Genomic DNA, 25356 nt, shown 5'->3' on the forward strand with positions numbered 1-25356 from the left:
TTTAAAAGACTGGAGGGAGAGATTTGAGGAGAGAGTGAAAGAGAATGTAGGGGAAGTGAAGGAACGAGAATGGAGTGCAGAGGGAGGATATCAAGGGTACAACAAGCATTTAGGTTTCTGCAGCTTAGGGGGCGGAGCGGGGAGAGCGGCGATGAGGAAGAGACGTGAAGCAGCAGGGGCCTTTGAAGTGAAGTGAAGCTAAGCTTCACTTCAAAGGTGTGGGAGGTGTGAGGAGTTGTAAAAAAAATGCGGCTGAGGCAGAGCGCACGCTTGGGGAAGCTTGTGGGGCGGAGCGGGAAGAGCTGCTGGGGAACAGATGGCTGGCGATTTGATGCTGTGCACGCGCATTTTAGGTCAATGCGCTTGCGCATTGACCTAAAAGCGCACGGGCACAGCACCAAATCGCCAGTTGGGTAAAGTCTGTTTAAGTGCCTATAGTCTTGCTCTGCTCAATGCGCATGCGCATTGAGAGGCGAGACCTAAAAAGCAGGCCTAGACAGAGGCGTGGCTTATTCTACACAGACTGTTTCTCCACCTCAGAAGCAAGTGCCTCCAAAGCTGCCAAATTTCCCATCTTCTTACGTGTGACTTTTCGTATTTGCACAGCGTCATTGTGTGACATTTCCCGGTCTCATGCATGACACTTTGAGTGACAATATGACCCTGATTACTAGTCGGGTGGAGCGGAATTCTTGTGTAGAACCCACTCCAGCAATCCAATATTAGTGGTTTATTGCTTCGCACAGATTTTCTGGGCGCAGAAACAGTGGACCAGATTACTCAGAATGGGGTTGCAGTGCAGTGCGACCACGGTCCCCACCACCTCACCCATCAATCAAGGCTTGGGGAGGAGCAGGTAAGGTGCAACTTCCAGGCAATATTCTCCCCTTCCCTGCCACCCTCCCACTACCCATTTTCCAAAAATCTCGCCCAGGATGCATTGCAAAGCATGTGTTCAATGCCTCTGTTAACACTCACAAACTCTGGAATTTAGTGCGCAATTCTATCTGGTAAATCTAGGTCAAGACCATTATTCCCCATACATTGGAGCTAAACTTGCATTAGGCGGAGATATTGGCAATAACAGAATTTCTGGCCATCTCTCCAAACGTATCCGCGCAAAGTTTTATCGGGATCTTGATCTCAAGCTTAGTCGTTTGACCTAAGCAATGACATTTCATCCTCTAGTAGCAGAAAATCCCCCCAGAGATATAATCACCGACACTTGATAAAGGAATAGACTCAATAGTAGCATGAATCCCCAGCAGTGCAGACTGACTTACCTTGGGGCCTCTGGCACATTAGTACCTCCCTGCCAGCTATAATTCTTTAAGGGTGCATCTGCCTCCATCTCCTGCCTCATAAAAAACGTGCCCAGCAGTGTTCCCTTCTACACAAGCTGCTGGATCCTACAGGAACTGGTGTAATTGAACATTTCATACTCGAGAATGAGTACTGTTTGGAAACCTAATAAAATAGCCGATGCTGCACAACTGTAAATTCTAGATTGGAATGGAAAAAAAGCAGGACGTGCCCCAGATATAAGACAACCTGAGAGCGAGCGCTGCTTTTCAACACAAAAGTTTTAATTTAGGAAATACAAGTATTCAATTCACTGAAGTGTATTCTGAGAATTGGAAAGTAGTTCCTTTCTTAAGTTTAGTTTTGGAAATGAGTAAAGCAGTTCACAGGGACACAATTGTAGTGATTTTGTGGGTTAGACGTGGCCCGTATTTTAGCCTAGGGGCGTATCTTGGTCAGTAAAATTGGGGGATGGGGGGGTGTTGGTATGAACTTCAGATTTCCCAAGTCACACTAGTTAAAATACATAATATGGGAATCAGGGCAAGACGGGGACTTAAGGAGCAGTAGGAAGGGAGAGGAGTGCTGGTTGCCAGAGATAAGTAAAACTCAATATTATGTAAAACAACAATTTTTAAAAACTTTAAATCAGAGGTGTGTGTGTTTCTGTCTGCATGTGTGTGTAAAAATCCCATGTAGAATCTGACAAACAGCTCACCGTTTCCGACTTAAAGCACCTGTACCCAACTATTTACTACAGATTTATTTTTAGGGGGGGCGGGGGGCGAGTGCACCCTAAACTTCCAACACCCCCTCCCCTCCAAAGGTATGCCCTTACCCATACCTGTCATGATAGTGTTTGCATTCTTCTGATGGCAATTTTTCTGTATCCTTAGCATGCCCGTGGAACACGAACAGCCTCTAGATTGCTGGGTCTTTTTGAAAAGTTCAATGCAACGAGACATGTGTTACACTCAAAGGCAAATTAATTTAGTTACTCATTTTTACGGCCTCTAGTTCATATGCTGTATCACTTATGGTTACATTTAAACTAACTACCCACTTTTAGCGACCAAGTAGCCTCTTGCTGTGTGTGACTCCTGTTCTGGGTTTTTTATCCAACATCACATTGCATTCTGGTGCTTGTTGCCTCTCATTTTAATTGTAGCTTTGAGTTCAATGTCACGACATGCAAAGTGTTGCTGGTCAAAAGGCAGCGCCCAGAAATGGGAAAAAGTGTCAAGCGTGCCCTGCCTTTGTTGCCACCCCTGGCCTGCCAGCTGTGTGCCAGCTCAGCTCGGGTGGTGCTGCCTGTTTGGAGTTATAATGACGCTGCCGACCCCATGGCTGGTAATATTTAGATGCAAGAGGCTGGGAAGGTTGGACCGGGCTTCATTCGGAGTGGGAGAGAGGCAGTGAGCAGTTATGTCGTCCCAGTGTTTGCAGAGAGAAACGTGAGCAGCTTTGCAACAGTTCGAGAACTATAAAACACTGAAGACTTATTTTTAAATGACTTGGTTTTAAATATTTTCAGTGAAATAAATTATAAGGAGCTCATATTGTTCCTCTGCGGATGTTTTGCTCTCGGTACTGCCCCTCCCCGGACAACCACAAGACAATGGCTTCTGAGAGCAACGATTGGACACAGTGGATCTCGTTGCCATAACTCCCACCCCTATGACACTATGCAAACTGCAGGAACGTGCTTGTAGCGTCTGGCTGTGAGAGTTATTAACACGAATAGGGCCGTGAGTTAGTCTGAGCTATGAAAGAGCTTAATTTGCGTGACATTTCATGTAAGTGCAGTGATGCTAGAAAAATACCCAATTTGCGTTACTCTCACCCTTAATGAGTGGCCCTTAGCAGAGTTGTGCCTGGTATCACGTTTTAATTCAGTATTCTTGTTTTTACACTCCAAAATATTTGGATGGTTAAAGTCTTGAGCATATGTCTCGCGGGCTCTCAAGCAGTCCACAGTGTAGTGCATAGCAGGGCTGGACTGGAAATCAAAATTAGCCATGGAAAAAAATATTCAAACCAGTCCCACACTCACACTGCAGAAGGCTTTTTCCTTTGAAGAATACAACTCTCTAAAGATTCCACACACTACGGCTGCCTTCCAGTCCTCTAGAAGGTAGTCACAGTAAGACCGTTGCTAAGGAAGTCCATGCTGGGAGCCTACGACATGAACAATCTTACACCCATCTGTTTGCTCTTTCACGTGGGCATGGGGTCTTTCACATGGGCAAAGGGTGTGAAGAAGTGTCCATGTATTAAAATCAGGATTTTGCAAAATGTAATGAACGGCCTACAAATGGGCTTCCATTACATTCATAGTGCTAAGCAGGTGGTCCCATCAGACTCCATGATCTTCACCAGCTCATTGATAAAGTAGAAACTGGCAAGCAAGTTCTAACGCCACCTATCAAGTTCAGGCAAGAGCCGCGCCGTGACCGGCGCCTATGATGGAACTTTTTAACAATGCCTCCCTAGGCAGAATCTAGAACCTTCTGTATGTACTGCGGTGCCCGAGCAACCTTTTGCCGATGACCGATGGAGCTGCCCTATGCAGCGAAGAGGAGTTTCGCTTGGGTTCACCCCTCGGCCGTCACCTACCCAGCCGGACGTCTGACCCTGTTTTTCCTCGTCTCCCTGTTTTATTTCTTGCCCCCTCCACCCAATGTTTATGCTATGCTCTTGTAACTCATGTAACTATTCTCCAGCACCTATTTGGCAGTCACGTACACAGCTGGTCTTCTGACATTCTTTTCCTTGGCTCCCCGTATGGGTCTCCTTCCCTACCCCTCCCTCTTTTGATCCTTTGATTTAAACTGATGTAACTATATAACCCGTAACTCGCTGAATCAACTGATGTAAATTACAAAACTGTTTTTACCTACCACGGAGCCTGAGCAACCTTGGCGGATGCCCGGTGGAAAAGTCCTATGCAGCTATAGAGGAGTCTGGCCCCTTGGCCGTCACCTACCCAGCCGGTCATCTGACATTGTTTTTCCTCGTCTCCCCGTTATGTGTCTCCTTCTCTCCCCCTTCGATGGAAGAATGATGACGCCCCCTGGGCGGATACCAAACCTGTTTTTACATACCGCGGAGACCGAGCAACCTTGGCCGATGCCTGGTGGAGCTGTCCTATGCAGCTATAGAGTAGTCTGGCCCCTTGGCCATCACCTACCCAGCCGGTCATCTGACATTGTTGTTTTTCCTCGTCTCCCCGTTATGTGTCTCCTTCTCTTCCCCTTCGATCGAACAATGATGACGCCCACTGGGCGGATACCAAACCTGTTTGTACCTACAGCGGAGACCGAGCAACCTTGGCCGATGTCCGGTGGAGCTGTCCTATGCAGCTAGCAGCTATAAAGGTGTCTGGCCCCTCGGCTGTCACCTACCCAGCCGGTCATCTGACATTGTTTTCCTCTTCTCCCCATTTGTGTCTCCTTCACTCCCCCTCCCTCTGTGATTCTTTGATGCAAACGGATGTAACTATGTAACCTGTAACTTGCTGATCCTCATGTAAAGCGCTCTGATACCTCCGGGTCTAGCCAGCACTATAAAAACTTTGCAAATAAATCAAAATAAAATAGGCTGCAAGGTATTGACTTCAAAGCTGCATATTGTTTTTATTATTTTACAAATAGTAAAACTTTCAATGGGGTTGGGAATTAAGGAATGTGGTAGAGGGTGTGTGATGGGGGTTGCAAGCAAGAGTCTAAGGGATTTAGGTAGAATGGGAAGATAGCAGTGGGTATGGGGCAAGTACGTGGATAGTGACTGCTTTGTGTAAAGTGATCATATTGTGAAAGGGGCCAGAGAGTTGGTGGTGGCTCGAGAGTCAATTTGGGATAAATTGAGGTGAGCGTGAAATTTGACCAGCTGTAAGAGAAAGGAAGAGATTGTGGGACGTTCTGATCAGGGTTGTTCGGCAGGGAGTTATATTCTGTTAAGCAAACTGAAACTAAGTGCAGCCAAAATGAGTACAGACATTTTAGGTTTGGTGTAAAAGCCCAACTCTTGCCAGAACTTATGGATCACAAGAAAAAGACTGTATGGAGCTGTACTGTGAAAAGGGGCTTAGGCTCTGCTCATTTGTTGATCTTCCCAGTGGCGGCCCATGCAGGTAAGAGTGGAGCGGTGAGGTGGGGGAGAGGGGACTCGACGGACAACGAGGAAAAATTAATTATTTCATATTCTCTTGTTGTTGTCTGTCGAGTCCCCTCCCCCCCCCCCCCCACCCCACCCTACTGCTCTTACCTGCACAGGCTGCTCCTGGATCTTCGGCGCTAGATGCTTCAGATAGGGCAGAAGGTGTGTACTTCCACTCAAAAGAGCTTATTTGCACATTTTACCTTGTGGTGGGGAAGTCCTGTGCTCAATACATTAGGCCTAAGTTGGTTATGTTGGCAAACCGGTGATCAAGACTGTAGGCCTAAATGGTTCATTAGGAAACGTTAGGTCAGATGCCTTTTGTCTGATCTGTTTATTATGCAAAGTTGCAATGAATCAGACTCACTCGTTTGCTGTGAAATACACATCTTAAAGGTAATGGTTCAGACTTTGATTACACAGTTTTAAAGTCTGTGGGCAGGTAATTTGTTACATTAATTCTCATACATTTGCAGAGTAGGCAAGGATTTTGGTTTTGGGTATCCAGTCTGATCATGCTGTTGGCATAATATTTGCACTGTGAGACTTCTCCTTAGGCCCTCATGAGCAGTTGTATTTTGTTTATTTCCACAATAGTTTTGACTCTATTGTACAGGGGTCAGATTAATGAAACCTTGTTTTGTTGTAAGTAAAGCCATGCACAATACAAAGAAAACACACTAAAATGTAACTTTAGTGATGACCTCTAAATTGCCCATATGTTGTGTACATATTCTCGCTTCCCCTCATGCATGCTATCTTCCCCTACAATCAAAACTTTAGTTGATGAGGGGTTGACGCAAGGCATACAGAGAGAAAGTGATGGTGCCTGGATTATAAACTGGTTTGTCGGGAATCTGACTCATATTTTGTTTCCCAGGATCAACAGCTGGAATGAACCTAAGACTTTCCAGAAAAGTATACTGTATATTTGCTTTTCTAAGTAATAATCAATCAATCAATCAGTGGTTTTATAGAGTGTACTACTCACCCGTGAGGGTCTTAAGGCGCTGGGGGGTGGGGGAGCAGCTCCGGCTCAGTCGAAGGGCATGGACTTGAGGTCCTTCCTGAACGTGTGGAGGGTTGGGGAGCGTCTGAAGTTGACCAGGAGCTTGTTCCAGGATTTGGTTGCGATGTAGAAGAAAGCTCTCCCGCCGGTTCTGTTTCTGCGGATACGGGGGATCTCTGCCGGGGCGAGGTCAGCAGAGCGAAGGTTCCTCTTGGGTGCATGGAAACAAACTCTGTTGTTGAGGTATTTGGGTCCGATGTCTTTGAGGGATTTGTGGGCATGGGTGCGGAGTTTGTAAGTAATTCTCTTCTCGATGGGGAGCCAGTTGAGGCTTCGGAGGTGTTGGGTCATATGTTTGTGGCATGGAGTCCCTAGAATGAGTCTGGCTGCGGCGTTCTGGATGGTTCGGAGTTTGTGTATAAGAGTTTTGTTGATTCCGGCGTAGAGGGCGTTGCCGTAGTCTAGTCTGCTGGTTATGTGTGAGTGGGTGACAGTCTTTCTGCAGTCGGTGGGATCCATTTGAAGGTCTTGCGGAGGATGCGTAGGCAGTTAAAGCTGGTGGACCCGACGGCGTTGATCTGGCGGTTAATGGAGAGGGAGAACGCGAGGATTATGCAGAGGTTCCGAGCATGGTCTGTAGGGTTGGGTGGGCCCCGAGGACGGAGGGCTACCAGGTGTTGTCCCAGGCGGAGGTGCAGGGTACGAGGATGAGGACCTGGGTCTTCTCGGAGTTGAGCTTTAGGCAGCTGTCCTTCATCCAGGTGACTATGTTTCTCATTCCTTCCTGGAAGCTGAGTCTGGTGACTTCTGGGTTCTTGGTGAGGGAGAGGATGAGCTGTGTGTCGTCGGCATAGGATACGATGCTGAGACCGTGTTGTTGGACGATGGCGGCCATGTAGATTTTGAAGAGCATCGGTCTTAGTGAAGATCCCTGAGTTACTCCGCAGATGATCATTTTCAAAAAGAGGGAGAAGTCTGTTTGAAGAAGGGCATTCACCACTCTTAGTAAGTGGTAGGTCCAGCCTCAGTCGTGCCCTCAATTAATGAGTAATTACCAAAAATTGCTGGGCTGTTCAATAAGCTAGAGGAATGTACGTGTCCCCGTGGTGTGAAGGATGTTGTAGGGTCCCAAGGGATCCTACAGTTGGGCATCCATTATGTTGAATGTAATGCCCTCTCACACCCTTTCAGGTGTAATGCTTCATCATCTGGGCTTGATCCTAGTTGGGTCAGCGCTGCAATACCCAACAGGGGACACCTCAAAGAGGGGCTCTTTGGCGGAGATCTTTTATCCAACTGCCGTTTAGATGAAGTGCGGGTGTGGGGCCAGAAGTGCGGAGACGTGTGAGCGTGAGTTAAAATAAAGCTTGGTTTACCAAGAATGACTTTATTCTGGGGGTCCGTTGCTCTAATTAAAATGAAAACTATCCGGTAGTCCGCAGATGATGTCAGTGAGGTCGGAGAGGAGAGGGGGGGGGGAGTGTCTGATCATCTGTCTTCTGCCAGAGAGGAAGGATTGGTTCCAGTCGAGGGCGGACCCCTCTGTTCCTGCGTTGTGGAGCCTAGCAGCTAGCGTGCGATGTGAGACGGTGTCGAAGGCTGCGGAGAGGTCTAGGAGGATAAGGGCTGCGGTGACTAAAATGTTGACCATCAAAAGACGTCAGCTGGAGCATTTGCTAGGTCTCTTACTGTTCTTATTGTTCGACACCTATATTATGTCACTTTGCTATTATCATAAAGGTGCTCCTTAATTTGAGTCTGTATGTATGTATCCAACCATTACGTTAAGCTTTTACTCCCTGAGCTGATCAGCTATTATTGTGAAAGTGGTAGTCTAGAGGTGGACAGTTTGTTCACCTATTTCTAGGACTAATAAAAAAAACTAATGTAGCTTTACCTATTACAAATAAAAAGAAATCTACAATGTTGCGCCCTCCAATTGACTTCTATCTCAAAAAGCCTCCCTTATATTGCAAAAACCTTACATGAAAAATTGACTCTAACTTAAAACGTCTGATTTTCGCCTCTCCTTGAGTTTTTTCGAATGATATTCTTCTCATTCTACTTCCTCTGCAAGCATCCTCCATGTAGAGTAGAACCCTCTCTAGGTCTCAGGCATGTTTGCATTAATCTCAGTTTTCTTCTCCAAAGTGCCAGCACCTCATTTCGTAAATCACAACTACTCTTTCTTTGACACTATCCCCTACAATTTAACAATGCGTAATATTTTCTAATTGTTGATGTGTCATTCACATTCTGCTTCCGATCACAACAGCATACAGCATGGGGAAATGTCTGAGGCCACCTCGGCCTCTATTCTATGTGATTTGGGTTCTATTGCACATACCAGATGTTTTCATCTGACTCAAAATTAATACACTACAATGGCAGGATTAGTAGACCAGCTCTTTTTGTTTCCCTTTTTCTCCTTTTAATAGGTCCTGTTTCCTTTCTGTACTCTTATTTTGATTTATTTTTTAAAAGCACCAGGCAGCTTCCGGGGCACTGCTATTGGACAATTTTTTGCTATCCTATTTATTTACAGTGCAGGCCATCCCATTCGGCATTTGCCCCTAAACCAGGTGTCTTAGATTTGAACAAACAAAAGGTGATGAGAGGAATGCTTACAATTAGAGTAATCACTCAAAATTACTCAGGGTAGTATTCCAACGCATTGTTATTTTGCCTACCATGTCATCTCAGTTTGGACCCAGCCATAAGCAAATTGGTCTTGACACTACTTAAATAGGAACAGTCCAGCCTGAACCGCAAGGCACACAATCAAAAATGCAAGCAATCCTGAACTGGACCACAAGCAATCCAATACCGGTATCACCCTGATGGAGGCTCTTCAGTTGGTTGGTTACATTGGTGCAATGAGCACAGCACGCCTGTCTGGTCATACCCTTTTCACTTAGGGGGTACAAGAAACACACAAAAGGTGATGGGAGGAATGCTTGCTATTTGTTTGACCGCTGACGATCGCTCTGGGTAGTATTCCAACCCATTATTCTTTTGCCTACCATATCATGTCAGTTTGGACCCTGACATTTGGAAATCCATCTTGACTCTGCTTCAATAGGAACAGTCCAGCCCGAACTGCAAAGCCAGGTAGTCCCCAAACTGGAGCTCAAGCAACACATGACTGCTTGGGGCTCTTGAGGCGGCTGTAGCTTAGTTCTAGTGGCACAGTGAGCACAGGCACTCATGTCTGGGTATATCCTTGCGACTTATAGTGGTACATCAAACATACAAAAAGCGATAGGAAAAATCCTTGCAATTTGTCTAACCACTGGCAATCACTGGGTGTAGCATTTAAAATCATCATTCTTTTGCCCACCATGTCACTTCAGTTTGGACCCTCCCATATGCAAATCAGTCTTGACCCTGCTGCAATAGGAACAGTCCAGCCCAAACTGCAAGGCACACAAGCAGGAACATAAGCAAACCAAGAGCGAGTCAGTTGGGTGCAGCTTGGTTCCAGTGGCCCAAAGAGCATGGGACCCACATCTGTCAAACTTTCCACTTAGGGAGATACATCAGACACATGAAAGGTGATGGGAGGAATGCTTGCAATGTGTCTAACCACTGGCAATTGCTCGGGGTAGCATCCCAGCCCATTCTTCCTTTGTCCACCATGTCATCTCAGTGTGGACCTAGACATATGCAAATCAGTCAGGACCATGCTCTTCCAGTAGGAAGGGCAAGGCCTGGTACTCCCCAAACTGGAACACAAGCAACCCAAGACTGGGTTTGCTCTGATTGAGGCTGTTCAGTCAGGTGTAGCTTGGTTCCAGTGAGCACTGGACCCACGTCTGGCCATGCCCTTGCCACTTAGAGTGGTATATCAAGCACCCAATTATAGACTGTGCATATCATATTATTGTTTTATTGTTCCAAGAAGATACATTGTTTCTAAATAAATGTGCAAGTCATGTTGGAACGATATAGTATGTACAATACTATCCCAATATTTCCACCCTCTGCTATGTTTAATTTAATGCTTATTGTTTATTACAAGCACATGCATGCAACTTTAAGACGATGAAATGTTTTCTTTTTTTATATTTTTATTCCACATGCCTGTTGAGTTTGTGTGTTTTAGTATATGTGTGAGTGGGTGCATGCAAAAATGAGTCAAATGGTGGATGAATAGATGCATGAGGGAAAGGAGAAGTGATTGAGTGCGTATAGAATGTTATTGAGTGCTTAAACTCGCAAGTGACTGAAACCAGACCTTTGTACATAGCCAGTGTGCGTTTCTGTTGTAACATGAGGGTACAGCACTTTTCCTTGGATTCGTTAAATCATTTTTAGGTCTTGGCCTGCGTAGGCTGCGCTTGCCATTGGAGAAGAACTTTTTGCCTGTCACTCTAAGCCCCGTCCGTTTGGGATTGAGGGGCGTGTTTTTTCATGTCCTTTCTCTCCGTGACGTCTTCAGGAAAAAAACATGCCCCCATCACGCTGCCTGCGCGCCCAAGTCGGCTCTACATTGGTGTTCCTTATTAACCAATCAGAGGCAGCGTGAGCAGATCACAGATAACAGGTCGTAAATGCCCCCAACCAAATAAATGTGAAAAGGGGAGGTGTGGCGTGTGAGTAGTTTAATTTGTTATGTTATGTTATGTTATGTTATGTTATGTGGTTTTTATTTGGCGCACAGATGCTCCAGCTAAGGATTTTGTGACAAAATCGTGTGTGTTCCTGTATTTGTCCAACTGGCTGAGGCTCGAAATACGAACCCTGCTGTTGGCTGTAGTGCCGCAAAACTGCACAACAAACACAGGGGTGGGAGGGTACAACGTGCCCTGGCAGCGCTCTCCCACTCACACGTTCAAGGGTGATGGTGTCTGCCCTGACGGCACCCACAGGCTTTCGGCTGCTTCCTACAGAACCATGCATGCCCTGATGGCACAGAACGCAGTGAATATATACATCCTTTGTCCCAGCAACGTTTCAAACGATGACAACAAATACCCCTTGCACAATATAACGCACTGCGCCCTTTGTGCGCCGTCGCATTGAGCGGACTGGAGCGCGAGCTGATTTGTTTGGCCATTGAAAAGCCACAATGAGCACCCACCAGTTCACTGCAGCATTTTTGCAGCGAGCGGATCTAAGCAACGGAGCCGAATTTATTTTCCGAAATGTGCAAAGTACATCTCTGTATTTGAAAAACATGTTCACAACCTCCTTACAACAGCCGTAATGACTACTACTATTACTTTGTGTCTGTAACAAGATGCTCTTGAATTGTGTTACTTTCTGCCTATCAAACTATTTTCTTTTAGATTCAAAACGGCATCTGGAAAATGCGACATCACTAATGAAATATGCGTGCCCCACTGAATTCTAAGCCATTGCATCAAAATCTCAGTGAATTAAAAGACCAATACATGTCATTTTACACCCAGCATGGCTGCACCTATAAATTGTTTCACATTCGAGTCCCACCACTGCATCAAAGCAAACAACTGAAATTCAAAATGGTAATATTTAGCCCGAACACCTTAAAAACCTGCACTTTAAATACATTTAAAATTACAAAATTCGAAGAATAATCAAAACATTACATAGGCCATAGTAATACCAGACAATGGCATAACTGTTCCAGAGATACATGCTCCGTTTTAGTTTACATTTGATAAAGCATTTTTGTCCTGGTTCCTGTATTCTGTACTACTGTTCCCTAGGACTCCTTCCGCCAGATACTAGGCCCAGTCACGCAGCCAGGGTAGAGGAACCAACAGCATGTCCTGCTGGAAGTCATCCGCGGGGGACACCCCGGGCCTTAGAGTACACTTGGAAAAAGATCTCAGCTTCAGATCGGATGCTCTCCTTGGCCAGGGCAGTGTCTGTCCTGTTGGCTGCCTCAGCATCTGCATTTCCTAATGTTTGGAGCTCCTCCTCGCCTGGAGTAAGGGAGTGTAGGGCACAGAGGTAAGTACAACTTACTGCTGTGCAAAGCCCCTTGTTTTCTGGATCTGCAGTGACTTTCTCTCCAGTGACCCACATGCTACCCCCACTCCCTTTAGGTCTATGTAACTGGTGGAGCTGAGAAAACGGACTCCAAGGGGCGCTGGAGGGCCTAGCAGGAAGGGAGAGCACAAGTGCCCCTGGACATCCCAAAGTGTAGTTTATGGTATCTTCGGAAAACGTTCCCAATTCTCTGCGCCCCCTTCCCAATATCAGTAGGGGATCCCATAAATAGGTAGGAAGTGGGGAAGTATGATAAACCGGAGTGCCAGGAGCCATTTGTACTATTTTCATGAAATGTAATTCTGTGTTTGTCTGTAATGTTGTGTTGCCTATATATTCAATATTGTGGGTGTTGGGCACTGTGTGTGTGTGTCTCTGTGTGTGTGTGGCTCTGTGTGTGTGTGTGTGTTGGGCTCTGTGTGTGTGGCTCTGTGTGTGTGTGTTGGGCTCTGTGTGTGTCGCTCTGTGTGTGTGTATGGCTGTGTGTGTGTCTGTGTGTGTGTGGGTGCAAATGTAATGGGGCTCGCATTTGCGAGAGATTAAGCTATTGGCATTGTAAATGACAATGCCATTTATTTATATTTTAAAAACAAAAATAATGTTGAGCAATGCCAATAGCTCTAACTTTAACAATGACGAGACCATTGCATTGTAAATGCTTGTTAAGTTTCTACTCAGTTGAATATGGTGGGCCAAAAACATAAGTTGGCATCTACGTTATTTGGTTTGGGTGCTGTTTGGGGCTTTAGAAAACATCAGTCTGGAGCCCTGTGACGTGCTGAGGAGAAATACACGTACACTGCACTCCAGAAATTACATCTTCCCTGATTAGGACTATCGAATTACTTTATTGTTTTTAGGGATTATATCATAAGACTTGATTTTTTTTCGTTTTTTGTAAAGTTTACAAAACTGTTAACATTTAAAATGTTTTTCAGAAGCTTTCATTTCAGCCACCCATTTTCTGACTATATAGACATGTGTAAGTGTTTTGTTACAGACCAATGCCGCTGAGTTACCATCTTCGCCCTTAGTTATATTTATGGCTCCCGAATTCATAGTATTTTTTTTTTTTACATTTCCGTCTGTATTTGTCCATATTTATTTTGGGTTTTCTGGAAAAATGAAGCTGAAATTAGTATATTTTCACATGTATTTAACCAGTAATTATGCACTCATGCTTGAATGCCTACTAGGTTTCAATGTTGTAAACCCCCACAGAAGCATTGCACTTATATAAAAATATGCATATTTCAGTATCAACCTTGTGCATATCTACTTCTGTTAAAGCCTCTTTACTAAACTTTCTATCTTTTTTAGCCCCCTTACCTACCAATCCACACAGCTATTGGCCTGGCAGTCATGGCAGACAGTATTTAGAATCACTCAAAAAGCAACCCGATTTCTGGTTTTATCCACATTTAAAAATAAATACAGACAAGAAAATAAATGTTTTCGGTCTGTATCTGTAAAAATGAGTAAAAACTAAAAAAAAAGGGGAGTCTTAATTATAAATTACTAACATTAAAAGTGTTTTCCAGCCTTTGCGTTTTTCTGCATTGAGCCGTAGAACGAGGGACCAAAAATATTGGGAAGAAAGCTTTCAAGAGAATTTAAAAAAATGAAATGCATTTCAACAATACGACCAAAACATTACAACGGAAGACTGAAAATATTTTTTACTTTTCAAAAGTGTTTACATGTGATGTCTTAAGGTTCAGGAGCCATGTGACATCACTTCCTATATTGTCATTGGGGTAAATGGGCCAGTGATGCGACTTCCAATACAGCATCCCCTTGGTGAATTGACACCCTTCGTTTAAAAAAGATGGTGGGAAACACGTATCCACCATGTAGACATTACTCGCACCCTGCTGTGGGGGCTACTTTCCGGGTTGCTGCCGCACACGGAGCATCTAGGCACTAGATTCCAAGTTATTGGTAAAAAGGAGGATGTACCCAGGTAAAGTAAAGAGGGTGATGAGTATTAAAAAGGTATAGCTGTAGGGAACGGCCGGGTATTACTTGGAGGTGCTGGTGAAGCGAGGGTGATCAGCAGTAGCGACTGGAAAGTCGGGTGTGATGATCAGGGTGTTTGTTGATTTCTTGTATAATGTTTTATGCTTCCATTGCCTATGATCGCCGGTACTTGCTGAGAAGCGGGTTGCTTTGCTAACACCCAAACTTGCAGGCTTGCATGGATAAGATACGGCCTCTCCACATGTTATGTATGATACTTGGTGGGTTAGGAATAGAGCTGGAGTTCAAGTCCACCGGGCCCGTTGTGACTTTACATGCTTCCTGATTGTAGGTGCCAGCGAGTGACGGGATCCGGCTAACCATGGAGAGCGCCCTGACTGCCCGGGACCGGGTTGGAGTTCAAGACTTCGTCCTGCTGGAGAACTTCACGAGCGAAGCAGCGTTCATTGAAAACCTCCGGAAGCGATTCAAGGAGCACCTCATCTACGTGAGTACCACTTCTGTGTCCGTGCACGCACGCGGCACGAGTTCATTATGACATCATGTGTATTGCAGTTGAGTCTGTGCTCGCGCAGCGTCTCGAGATCCCGCCCTCTGTTTACCTTCAGCGGGTCACGGTGTTCTCGTTCCACGTTCTTGGCTGTTGTGTCGAGTGGCCCCGGAGGCTGCACGTGTCAAGGTCTGTTGGCTCCTTACTGTAAACGTCAATAGATCTTTATTCGAGTTACTTCCTGGACTTGTCTAACCGCCGGAAGTCGGGCCCCCGGCACTAGGTTACCTGGTCCCCCTTCTCTGATGCTAGTGTTACTGCGGTCACAGACCTCCAGGCCCCTCTTTCCTGTTCTTTTCTTTCTGTCGGCTTTTCTGTTGAGCATTGAATGCACTATTGGGTTTGCAGACGCTTACACATACCGAATGGAATGAAATGACGATGACTATCAGGCCTTTCCCTTTGCACCGTGTTGTTCTTTTCCTTTTTCCAGTTCATTCTCTCATAATAGTCTGGCTGATTTTTCTTTTTGTGCAAGAGAAAAGGTATAGCGTACTTCTTCATGGTAGTGTGGCTACTGCTGCAATTCACAACCTTGTTGCGTGGGACTGTGCGCCACCCTGTAATGGTTTGTTCTTACTGTCACACAAGGCGTCACCTTATACTGCCCCATACCATAAGGCTTATGGTATGGGGCAGTATACCTCCATGCTGTGTGGGGCAGTGTGCAGTCATATTCTGCGGGGCAGTATGCCAGCCTCTTGACCTATTCAGTTTGAGGTTTGCTCTTTCACTTAGCTGTATCACACAGTCTGTCCACCTTGTTGTGTTTGGCAGTGTGTTGGCATGTTGAGTGGGGAGGTGTGTTGCTGTATGTTGGGGTGTGCTGCCATATTGTGCTGGGCAAAAGACAGTTGAATTAATAAATGAAAAATGTAATTCAGATAAGCTGTAAAAAGAGATTAGTTAAATACAAATAGAGAGTCAATCAACAGAAAATATTGGAACTGTTGTAATCTATTCCTATTTCACCCAGGTACTTAAGCTCATTTGTCCTCTGTGGTTACCTTTGCTCCTATTATCCCCACTCTGGACTATACCATTTCCCTCATTCCATTCCTCCTTCTACCACCCTTCTCTTCTTCCCATAGAATATGGTTGGAATGTTCCTGTAGTAGGGCGAATGTTCCTCTTCTTTATGTCCTCTCTCTTTCCCCAATTCCCGTTTGTCATCTGTCACCGTAGAATGTTGTGAGTGCACAGCTCAGTGGAAATGGTGACCAGCAATTAACTCACCTTGTTTTCTTGTGAAGATCTTGTTTATTTATCACAACAGAAACCTCTTTGGTAATTAACTTTTGTTTGACAAACATCGACACCCCAATACTTTACTCAAAACTGCAATTGAAGAACATCTATTTGGAGTACCTGGAAAAACTTTTTTTTCACATGTTCCAGGAAGTTGTATCCACATAAAGACGAAGAGCAAGAGTCAGAAACTTCTGTGAAAGAGATACGTTCCAGTTCAAAACAGAAAAATCTGATGACTTTATATCATGATTTGTAAATCTTACAATTCAGAATTTGAAAATCTGGTGAATTAATATATTTATTTGCAGTCATGTATTGTGTGCCTTTAAACATAATAAGCCTATTAAAATTCCTCTATTGCCATTGTTAAGCAATGCAGAAGATTTTCCAAAACTTAAAAATCTACAAACCGTGAGAACTTTGAGTTCTCCGTTCCTTATTAATTCTGTTGTTTTCACCTTGGACAGATCTGCTTGCAACCAAAGGCTGTAATGCAAAAGATAAAGTTTTCTCAAACTTCTGCGTAGCTGTTCTTATGTACTACATTCAATTAAGCCTGTATGAAAAATTCCTTTTGAGAGAAATTAGTTTCAAAGAATCAATTATCGATTCAGGACCCCTCGTTCAGCAACTCTAGCAGTGTAACCCAGTGGTAATATGGTATGCAAAACAATATTACCTCCCCAATACACCACTGAACATTCAGAGCAGGCTTCAAAACTAACTGTACCCTCATACAACAACCGTGTTAATTCTTTCAACAGGACCATTCCTGTTTAGATAGTGTAATTGTCTGTGTATTCTTGATACCGTGTTCATTGTTTATGTTTCTGAGAAGTGAATTGTACACTGTTATCTCTCATATTTGTAATAAAAAGAAAGAACCGGGGATCTAAAAGTCAATAATGTAGCTGGCTGGCTTCAACTCCTCACCGAGTGAGTCGGAACACAAGTCACATAGAAGCCCACAAGGACAGAAAAAGCAAGGAAACCGAGAGCAAAAGACAAGTGATTACTAGTGAGATCCAAAAACAGCTAAATTGATTCCCATCAATGTATCGAAGTGATCAATCTCCTCATTTGGTCATCCATCCATCAGGATGGTATGTCTCTTGATCATATAGACTTGTTGCCATATCCACGATAATTGGCTGGATTGGATCAGACCCACAATCACTTTAGACCAAAAATATGTTACTAGATAGTAGATCACAAGGGAATTCAGTGCAGTGCAAAACACAAAAAGTGGTGAGTAAAATAGGGTGATGAGGTGGAAAAAGAGGGAACTTTTTATTAGGATACCGACTCATCCCCTTCATAAAACTTGTATGCGTCCTTATTACAACCCAAAATACCTTGTGTAGAACATAAGAACCGCATGTTGCTCGAAAAGCCCGTTTACAATACTTCGGCCCGTAATCTCTCATCGAACTGGGAAAGATCTCTACGGAAACATTTTGTAAAAATTCTCCACAACAGCATCACTGTTGAGATGCCTTACTGAATTAGCTCTGCCCATTTAGAAAAAAAATCGATCAGAACTAAAGTATAAATCTTTCTGTGACACCAACTTTCATGGGATGAAAATAAGTCCTTGGCAAAATCTTACTGAGGGCTATGGGGAAACCTGGAATGATTCAACTTTACACCTTGTAACTTTAATGTTGTATGTGAGTTTAAGAATTGAGAACAACACTGTACAAACCCTGAAATGTGAACATCCACCCACAGCCACCAAAACGCGGCTCTAACCTTTTAAGATACTTTCTCGCCCACATGCCCAAAATTAGGCAAAGTAATCATCTATTGGTAAATGGTGTTAGGAGGAATAAATTAATTACCTTTTGTGAGACCACTTTCTCAACACTTAATCAGTCTGTTAGTTTTTCAGATAACTTGCAATCTTAATATCAAAAGCTTTTCTTTAAGCTAGTCTTTTCTCAAGTGTTTTCTAACATTCGACAGCACTGCACCATTTTTAATTTCATCAGACCAAAATCTCAAACTAGCCACTTGATCTAAACCACTTGCGGCATCCTTACTGGTAACAACAACACCTTCAACAGATTTGGAATCCATGAACTACTTGTTGGTCGTAAATAAAGTGGTAGGATCCTCTCTGGCATTTGACACACCAGAAATATAAGAAACATGAGCAAGCAAATGCTTCCCTTTCAATAGTAGGAATATCTGGACGGTGCACAGTACAAAGATCTGAAAGTAAAAAGACAGTGTATTGTTGTCTAGACATCATTTGGCTAAACACAACATCAACATCCTGATTATTGGTGTCTTCCGTTAAAATATTCGTGGGGGGGGGAGGGGTGGAGGGCAGAAGCGAGATGGCAGGGTAATAAGACTCACAGTGTGCTCCTTTGCCAGCCCAACGTGATCTGTGGCCATCTGACACCACTAACCCTACTGAATTCGCTGGTAACCACTGGGGAGCCACAAGAATCACTCAAGAGGGGCCCTGTGGTGCCTAGTGGCACGATGTACTCACGGTGGGAGCCATTGGAAGGTGTCTGGGGAATCACGTTCCGCTCAGAAACTGGTGCTCGGGCCCAGTTGAACGGGGATCAGACACCTGAGAATCCCCCGCGCTGACCAGGAAAGGCAGTGTTTTAGCGATGGGAGATGCGACCTAGTGGAGCAATGAAGAAGCAATTGGCTACGTAGGGGTGGTGCTACAAGAGTCAAATAAGGCAGGGGACTGAGCGAAGAGTCATGGCAGTATAGACCCTGGAACCCACTGAGCAGAGTTGTTGGGTCCTTAGTAGACCGCAGAACTGGCCTTGTTTTGTGGCCAATATTGTAGAAGCAGGAGAGCGCAAGGGGAGTCTGACTACTTGCTGAGCCTCAGGCAAGAAAAGGCCTAATAGCAGATTTTCTGGAAACTGAGTCTACACCTGCATTGCACCAGGTGAGCTGGGCAGCAAAAAATATAGATTGGCCAGATTAAGATTTCCTGGTCAGGGAGCCCAAGAAGCTGAGCAGACCAGGAGAGGGCCTATTCAACTTATTAGTGGGGTTTCACTGATAACGTAACCCCCTAGGATTCCCGAACTAAGTAATCTCAATGAGAAGTTGTACATGCACGATTCAGGCTAGGCACTGTAGAGCTACATTCTTGGTTACAGTGCCACTGTACTGGGTAACCTATATATATGGGCCTAGAGGTGCACAATAGAGGTCTGCCAGTGATGGAAAATTCTGGTCTCATTGGAGCCTAAGGGGGCTAGTACCGCGGAACCTGTGAGTTTAAGTGGGGACATATTGGAGAGCTCCTGGTTCCCCCACAGGATTAGGCTTACCCCGAGTCCCGCACTCTGACCCTCCAAGAAACAGTGCTGCAAAGGCCCCAAGGGGACAAGCAACAGGCAGCGGCCAGAAATTAGAGAGTACCATCAGAGATATGCTGTCCTGTACGGGGTCAGCTAAATAGGACTCTGTATCTAAAGACGGTGGCAACTCACCACCATGCAACTCCATGCTTTTGGAGGACAGCACTTTATAAGAATCACAAATAACATGCACATTCATGGCATTACTTTTCCAGAGGATAGTCTCTTCTTTAGAAAATGCAGGAGATGCTGAGGAAAAAGAGGCCGAGGTGCTGCAACATGATGTCCTATCACGTAAAGACCAAGTATCAAAATCCAACCTCCTACGGAAGGAATATTAGAGCTGCTCAAGGCCACAGAATATCTGTAGGAAAGGGTTTCCAGGGAACCTGGAGCAAGAGGAGCATTGAAGCGTATGTTAAAGGACTGTTCCACAAGATCATGCACTGGACATTCTAACATGTCTCCAGTTCTACCAGCTGAAAGTATTTCTACTTGTGGCCGCCAGGGAATTAAAACACATGACATTTGGAGGTTACATAAGATTGACTTTTGGAGGTTAAATAGGATTGCCCTATTTCAGGATCTATCTGCCATCACCTTGTAAAAGCGACAGGAGTTTAAAGTGGTCAAAGACTCTTGGAGAAGCAAAGAAATCAAATACAAAAGTGACCGCCTTTTCTGCATCCTCTCTACATTGGAAGGTATCCAGCACCAAAGGAGACCATTAGCAGAGGCTTGTTATCTTGTCAATCTCGCAGATCCTCACTCGGACCATTGGTGTTGTGAAGGGGCATCTCGAGTCACATCTCTAGACCCTGAAACCAGAGAGCTGGAAAAAGGGTTGAAGTGCAAGAGCAGCAAAGCCATCAAAGGAGGCATAAGAGTCTGAACGACAGGCTTTGCTATCATAGCTGCTCAGACGTGCCCAAGCCCTGGAGACCTGAAGGTGATAGAAACTGCAGTATAGACTCACTTTGAGCCTAGATAAGACAAAGTGGGGATGGCACAGGGGATTTGGCTAAAGACTTGACTAAGGAGTCGGTTGGAGGAGCAGAGGGAGGCAAGCACATTATGAGTAACAAGACGGCTTTATCCAAAAGTGAGCTAGTCACTAGCACATTTGCCCATGTCCACATTGGTGGGGCAGAGTTTCACTCTGTTTATGTTGAAAAGGTCTTGGAAAGTTGGTCTTGGGAAGGGATATAGGTTTATGGTCACGGCAGGTAAACACATGACTGCATTCCAAACAATAGAGCTGGCACAGAACATATCATGACCCTTATATTATAGTGGGGGCAAGGTCAGGAGCTCTTACTGTTGAAACATGTGTCTGATCTTAAGATACTGGGCTTAATGTTCGAGCTCTTAACACACCTGTCAAAAGTGGAGTAACCCTTTCTTTACTACGATTTTCTGGCTGTTAAACATGCCTCCTTTAGAATCATCTGGTAAAAAAAGATTGGCACAGGCTCCGATCTCGATGGTTCTTGTACCAGTATCTATCCTCGGACAGAAATAAAGTAGTAGGGTTGACTATCCTGCTATCGAACACTTTAAGGGAAGGATGAAAAATACAGCCTCAAAGATACCAGGGAGGTTGCCAGCTTTCAGTCTCACTGGAAGATTACACTCGCACAGTAGCACCTAACACAAGGACAAGGAAAATTGCTTAGAACCTCTATTCTACTTATGCTGAAAACTGTGTAGTCGCTGAGCGTGGTGATGTGTAGTGATAAGGATAGATCAGCAGGGTGGGGCAAAGAGATGGGGCAATGTCTTCTTCCTGTACGCAGTGGCTGACAGAAGTAAGCCTTAAACACACAGGGACACCTCAATCTGCTCACTAGAAGCTAAACACACACTTCTCAGGGACACACCAAAATGTTGCATGTATGGATTATTTTCTCTGCTCGACGCACATGCTGGTGCAGATGAAGACATTCGACATAGGGGTACAGTCTGTCAAATCATGCACAGACCCAGGCTAATATACAGTTACCCCGGGGGGATAGACTAGGAGTCAGCGACGCATATAGAGAAGAGGCTAAAAAGGCACTCATAGCTTACTTATCAATGTTGAAGAGGGGACAAGGATTCAGACCCTATGGGAGGCACTCAAGGCTGCTACATGAAGCACACTAATAGCTATTGCCACTGAAAATAACAAAGAGCACCACAATAATGGAAAAAACCTACAACTTCACATTCGAACGTGGGAAAAACAGCATAAGGAGTCAGGATCCTGCTCAAAGCGGTAGATAATGACAGGACAGAGTTTGCGCTGTTGCATGTAAACACTAATATCATGAGGGCAATAAGGTAGGTCTAGGTGGCGCAAAATCACATATGATAATGAAATCTGAAGGAGGTGAGACAACATTAGAGGAAGACCTGATAAAAAGCGCTATCCAAAAAGTTTATGAGCAACTGAATAAGGCTAAAAATATACCAGAAATGGGTATTAATTTTTTTCTGGACGGGGTTACTCATCCGGGCTTTCAGATTCTCAAGCCTAGACTGTAGAGAACCTAATCACAACAGATGAAGTATTATCGGCCATAGAGAGATTAAAGCTTCAGAAATCACTGGGGTCAGATGGGTATTCTTCTCTATTTTATAAAACGTACTGCTAGATCCTAGCACCTGTACTCACTCGTCTCTTTAATGCCATAGGGGATCTAAAAACCATAACTGCAACAATGCAAGAGGTGTCCATCACAGTCTTTTCGAAGTCTGGAAATGATCCCTTGTTATGCACCTCGTATGGGCCTACATCTTTTTTAAACAATGTGAAATTACTCAAAAACATTCTTGCCAATAGATTAGGAACCTATATGCATGCTCTGATAGACCCAGGCCTGGCGGGATTCATACAAGGTCACGACTGCTACGATAACGCTAAATGCCTGCTTCACATAATTGACCAACTCCTCTCTGCAGTAGAAATTGAAAAGACATTTGATTGTGTCCACTGGCCCTTTCTGCTCCCCTCAATGCGACTCATAGGTATAGGGCCCAAATTTCTGGCTTGGACATTTAGCAATTATGAGAACTCACAGGCAAGAATTAGAATAAATGGATTCTCCTTGAGTCTCCTGGCTTTCCGGCGAGGAACAAGACCGGACTGCCCGTTGTTGCTTCTATTCTATGCCATCTACAAGGAGACACTAGCTACTGCCAGATCTAACAGACAGATTGACAAATGTTAAAGGAGTACAATCAGGCGTAAATAAACATAGAATCAGCCTATATGCTGATGGCGTAATAAAAGGCTTTCAGACCTCATGGCCTCAGTCTCCACTTCAGTGTTGACTGTTCAGAAATTTGGAATAGCCTCTATGTTCAAGATAGATGCACCTGCAAAAGTCACAGATCTTGAACCTATCAACACACCCATTTAACAATTCCCAATACAAAGGGGATAGTAACAGCATCCAATACTTTAAGGGTCACTTTGACACTGTCCTTAACTAAGACTCGATGAGTAAATTACAGTTTACTGATGAAGCATCTAAAAAATGATTTGCATTCAGCTGGGACACCTGGCAGCATTTAAAATGACTGCACTGTCTAGATTCTTGAGTGAAGTATAGACAGTTTTGTTTTGACACCCCTGTAATATGTAATGTAAGGTAGATTTGTACAGCACTGCTTCTCACCCATGAGTATCCAGGTGCTGTGAGTAGGTATTGTGGTGAGGCTGGTCCTGAGTACAGTCAGTCTCCATGGTACAGCAAGAAAACAAATTAAAAAGCCAGGTCTTTAGCTTCTTGTGGAATTATATAAGTGAAGACGAGGCCCTGATGTGTTGGGGGAGGCCATTCCGGGATTTGGCGGCTTGGTAGGAGAATGACCAACCTCCCGTTCTGCTTCTGTTGATGCTTGGTGTGTGTGTAAGAGGGATGCTATGCAAAGTTGTCTGGTGGAAGAGAAGCTGGTGATTGAGTAGTGCGGGTCCTGTGTTGTGTAGTGACTTGAATGCGTGTGGGAGAAGTTTGAACTGGCAGCACTTTAGAATGGTGGCCCAGTGAAGCTCTGAGGAGTAATGTGGTGTCGTATTGGCACATAAGGATGAGTCTGGCGGCGGCATTTTAGATGGTTTGAAGTCAGTGAAGAAGATGGGTTGTGATGCCGGTGTGGAATGTGTTGCTGTATTCCGATCTGCTTGTGACTAGGGCCTGCGTGATGATACGTCTGGTGCCCAGTGGGAGCCACTTGAAGTTTTACATAATATGCGGTAGATGTGAAAGCATGAAGAGTGAATGGGAAGGGACGTGTGGAGAGGCATTGACCTGGACCTTCATGGTGGGGTTGGTGTCCATGATGAGGCCCAGCTTCCTAGTGTAGTGTGGTGTGGTGGTGTGGGTTTGTGTGTGAGTTTGGCAGGCCATCAGGTGCAATCCAAAGGTGAGCTCTTATTCCCAAATATCAGCACTTCAGTGTTGTCCATGTTGAGCTTAAGGCAGTTTTCTTTCATCGAATTGGCAACACTGGTCATGCATTGTTTGTCTAGGTGGTGACGGTGTTGTGTGAGAAAAAAAGTTAGCTAGTTGTAATCAACATAGAAGATGATTTTGATTCCACTTTTCAAAAAGCCTTATCTGGATCCTACAGAATAAAAAAAAAAAAACGATTGCCCCATTTCTTTGCTTCTTGTCCCAGCCAAGATTATGTAAAAGTACCTGAACTCGCACCTTAGATCCTATCAATTGGACTACCAGTTGCTGGATGGCTCGCAGCATGCTTTTAGAAGCCATCATAGCACTGGGTCAGCGTTAACGGCGGTTCTTGACAACATCCGGGTCCAGGTTGATGCAAGGCATACTACCCTGCTGGTCCTTCTTGATCTTACCGCAGCTTTTGACACTGTCTCCTTTGAGGCTGGTGAAACGCCTATTTGAGATAGGGATCGGGGGCACTGCCCTTGGGCTTTTTGCTCCTTCCTTGGTGAGTGGGCACAGATAGTGAAAATGGGCCAATTTTACTCTGCTTCAATCCCTTTGATATGTGCACTTTTTAATATCTACGTTGCCCCATTGGCCAAGGTCGTGAGATTCTTTGAATTTGAGATGTTGTCCTATGCTGGTGACACATTAATCATGGTGTCCATTACCAACCGTATTAGGGAATCTGCTGCAAATTTCAAAAACTGCATGCAGGCATTCTCATCCTGGATGGTGGAAAACTATCTTAAACTGAATGGGGAAGAGACTGAGATTTTGATTTTTGGTAACCAACATGACATCTGGTCGAATTACTGGTGGCCTGACACTTTGGGCAGCTGCCCATCCCTTGTACCCCATGGGAAGAATCTGGGGGTTATAGTGGACACATCTCTGTCCCTAAACTTTCAGATTAGCATAACAGTGTCCACCTGCTTTGGATTAATAAAGCTTCTTAGAAAAATCTCCCAGTTCCTTTTCTTTGCATCATGAAAGCAGGCAGTGATTGCTTTGATAATGTCCAGACTTGATTATTGTAATGTCCTCTATCTGGGCATTAACCAAGGCTTGGTGCGACGGTTACAGTTAGTGCAGAATGCTGCAGCGAGGTTGGTGATGGATTTGCCGAAGTACCACTCCGTGTCGGCTTCCCTCACCTCGCTGCTCTGGTTTCCTCTGGATCGAAGAATTCTCTTGAAGACTTTATGCCTTACCAATAATGCCTATTACGGCCTTGGCCCTGATGCCATTTAAGCAATGTTCCAGCTCTATACCCCTACCAAGGAACTCGGGTCTGCTAGCATGAATTTTCTAGTAGTTCCCAGGTATAAAAATGTT

General features: G+C 44.7%; 1 protein-coding gene across 5 annotated transcripts in view; it reads left to right on the top strand.

Annotated features, from left to right (window-relative positions):
* The window catches only part of MYO1C (myosin IC), a 576863-nt gene that overhangs the window by 319805 nt on the left and 231702 nt on the right, over positions 1–25356 (top strand). For all 5 annotated transcript variants that reach the window (XM_086955217.1, XM_086955220.1, XM_086955221.1 and 2 more), the window contains exon 2: positions 14760–14915. In XM_086955217.1, coding sequence (XP_086811343.1) covers positions 14760–14915 — 156 coding nt within the window. The remainder of the gene's footprint in view (positions 1–14759; positions 14916–25356) is intronic.

Source organism: Lissotriton vulgaris, chromosome 2_1 (genome assembly GCF_964263255.1).
Source record: "Lissotriton vulgaris chromosome 2_1, aLisVul1.2, whole genome shotgun sequence".
Classification (NCBI taxonomy): domain Eukaryota; kingdom Metazoa; phylum Chordata; class Amphibia; order Caudata; family Salamandridae; genus Lissotriton; species Lissotriton vulgaris.